The sequence below is a fragment of the Glycine soja genome, chromosome 16, assembly GCF_004193775.1.
Source record: "Glycine soja cultivar W05 chromosome 16, ASM419377v2, whole genome shotgun sequence".
Lineage (NCBI taxonomy): Eukaryota > Viridiplantae > Streptophyta > Magnoliopsida > Fabales > Fabaceae > Glycine > Glycine soja.
The window spans coordinates 30587559-30590835 of NC_041017.1; the positions used below are offsets into that span (position 1 = coordinate 30587559).

Sequence of the window (3277 nt, forward strand, 5' to 3'; positions counted from 1 at the left end):
TTTGCTAAAATTCTTAGTTGCTAGCCAGGAAATGAAAAACGAATTGATTAATTAATTAATCGAAAACAAGTTTCATACCAAAATTAAAACAAAAATTGAAAATATATGAAGCAAAGTTTTATCTACACACTCTTTAACTTATATTATTTTAAACACACTCTTTTATTGACTGAAATTTATAGAAAATTACAATTTTTTTTATGATTCTTAATTTATATTTAAAAAGTTGTTTTCAATAGATTCTAATAAATTATAAAGAACATGTTAAAAAAATTGCATTACGGAGTGTGCTGTGACTTGTGAGCATTCTTCAACGAAATTTGTACAGAAATCTCAATTGGTTGAGGTGTATGGAACATAAATGGACACAAAGAAAAAGCCAGATGAAGAGTAGTAAAGTAAAAATAAAATGGAAGAAAAATAATTACTCCCAAAGAAGTTGGTATGATTAATAACTGAATTAAGTTTTCTCACGTAAGATTTCGTAAAGTTCTTTTAGCACCACCGCTCTTAATTAATCAAACGCGTATACTTCAATTCAGTTTGTTGTTTTAAACTTTTAATGAAACAGCTCTCCAATGTTCAAAAATTAAAATATATCTTTTTTTTTTAATATATACAACAATACAAAAATCACCAGCGAAAACATTTTTTTTCTTTCCAAAACTACCCCTGCTCCGGTATGGAACTCAACGTAGCCGTGAACTTGCCCCTACCCCTACCTCCAATTTTACCCTTCCCTTTACTCGCCACGTTATGATTAAAAACCGTCGCGGCAGCGGCGCCACCGTCAGGCGCGACTCGCCGGGCAGGCTTGGCATTCCCGTCAGCGGCGGAGAGAAACACAATCTGTCTCCGGCCGCATTTGGCGAGCGCGGAGGTGGCGACGACAGCGAGGGCCGCCATCTCCTGCGGCGGGAGGTGGCGCTTGAGGCGAGTCAACGGGAGCGCGAAGTAGAGTTGACCGGGCCTCAACTCCTCGTCCTCGTGAACCGCCGTTACGACGTCGTCGAATCCCAACTCGTCGGAGTCGCATATGAAACACGCTGGGTAGAGCTGCAGCAGATACGACACCTTGACTGGGTAAGAGAATTCTTGCATCCTCCCGTCGTGAACGACAACCTTCGCCGTAGAAACCTGCGACGTCGTTTCGTCGTACGAGCTGAAAACGCAATTCCCCATGTAGAACCAAAAAAAATGAACAACCTCAGTGAGTCAAAATTTGTTCCTCGGAAGGTAGCTATATTCTACCAACGAAACGCTTAATTGGAGACACGGTGTGGTGTTGAATATTGGAGAGACATATATATAAATAGAAGTCTTAGGAAAGAGCCAGCGAGTTGGATGCCACGTAGGATATTAATAACACTTAATTGTTTTAATTTTTATTACTATTATTTTTGCAAATGGGAATGAAATTAAAATTAGGAATTAATTAAAAAATGGTGTGCGTGGATTGGGAGAAGCTTTACAGGCTGGTGACAGGTTGTGGGGCAATGCAGTATGGAGTGTGGTAGTATTTACGGGGAGAGGGACTGCTAACGGATTGTGTATGTATTTTTTGGCAAATTAAAATAAATAATTGACAAATTAATTTAAAATTTTAGATTTATTTTATAAGAAAAAAATAGATTCAAATAGAATAAATAGATAATATAAACGATTAAATCAGGTGTATTCAAGCAAGGCCGGCTTAAGATCCAAGTAAGGGCTTTAAATTCCCAAAAAGAAACCCCAAAATAATTTTTTTTAGTACTAATATATTTCAAAAAAAATTATTATAAAATTATATTTAATAGATAATTTTGCATCACAAAAAATTTAAAACTTTAATTTTAAATAAAACAATGATAATTTTAATAATTATTTTATAAGTAAATAAAATATCTCTTAAATTTATTTTAGGTCTCTCAATGTATCTGTATTCAAGACTCAAACCTAAAATTTGTTACTAAATTAGAATAATCTCTCATGTTACTTGATCCATTTATTTGATGAGACGGATTATGTATCTATGGTATGTATTGAATGGGTTGTTTTGTTTATTTTTTTTTGTTTACTGTATCGGGTGCTTGGTTTGGTTCTTCAATTTGCATATGGTGGAGTGGTAATTATAATAATCTCGAACGTCCCATAGTCATAGATAGAGTGGGTGCTAAGGTGAGAGAGTAGTGTGGGCACGCCGTTGCTTCACGGTTGAGGTTTTACTCAATTTGCACTGTGTTTAATGAACATGCAAATGCCAAATACTACAACCAGAATAATTTGTTTGAGTGGCGAGAGAATATTCTATTCAAAGCTAAGGGGAGGGAAAAAGTCTTTAAATATCATATACTAGTACACTATATTACATGTTATGCATTTATGCCTAAAGCGTTACTTAAGAAAATCTAAGAGATAAAATTGAAATTTTTGTGCGTGTATAATTAAGGCACTTATTTTAACTAGTCACCCTATAAGAAATCCATTAAATATTGACTGATTTAGAGCTAAAAATATTGAGTCAATGTAGATATCGATTTAGACATTATTGTAGACAGAGAAAATTTATAGTCTCTAAATTGGTCACTATGAGCATTAAAATTTGAATTTTAATTAGAGACTGGCTAATGGTTTTAAAAAACTTATTTATTTAATTAGGTACTGTTTTCTTTTTTTGGTTTTTAATTAGATTATTTATAAAGACTGATTGTTGGTCGCTATTTAACCATTTTAGAGACAAGAAGCTTTAGTTTCTAATTGAAATATAACTAGAGACTGATTTTTCAGTTGCTATTAACTCATTTTAGATGCTGCTTTTTCAGTCTCTAATTGCAAAAGAATTTGAAACTGATATTTTAGTGTTTAATAGAAATATAATTAGAATAATTGCTCAGCACTATTATTATTATTATTCCATAATATAAAATAATCAATAAAGCAATATTATTCTTTATGTAATATAAAGAAATAATTAAATAATATATAAATATATTGAATATTAAAATTAACAATAAAATAAATAGGTCAAATTAATTAATAATTATTTTTTTAATATATTGTGATTATTTTTGTGATATTTTTATGTATAACTAACAATATAATATGATAAATAAATATAAAATTTGAAATATTAATAATATAAGTTAATAATATATTAATGTAAATTGTTAAATACTAAAATTAATAATTAATAAATGTAACATAAATAATAATTATAAAAATATCTTCGAATACTATAATTTTTATATTGTAATTTAAAAAATAAAAATTATGTTTTTTTTTTTTTTACTTTTTC

At 30.6% G+C, this 3277-nt stretch overlaps 1 protein-coding gene across 1 annotated transcript; it reads right to left on the reverse strand.

The window, feature by feature from the left end:
* Positions 1 to 514: 514 nt before the first annotated feature.
* LOC114390282 lies at positions 515 to 1267 on the reverse strand. Its single transcript, XM_028350989.1, has one exon. It carries the CDS (start codon positions 1180 to 1182, stop codon positions 667 to 669), a length of 516 nt encoding a protein of 171 aa, XP_028206790.1. The 5' UTR covers positions 1183 to 1267; the 3' UTR covers positions 515 to 666.
* Positions 1268 to 3277: the final 2010 nt, after the last annotated feature.

Bases quoted from the DNA above. Each gene is read 5' to 3' on its own strand.
- LOC114390282 (XM_028350989.1), bottom strand. From the start codon at position 1,182: ATGGGGAATTGCGTTTTCAGCTCGTACGACGAAACGACGTCGCAGGTT.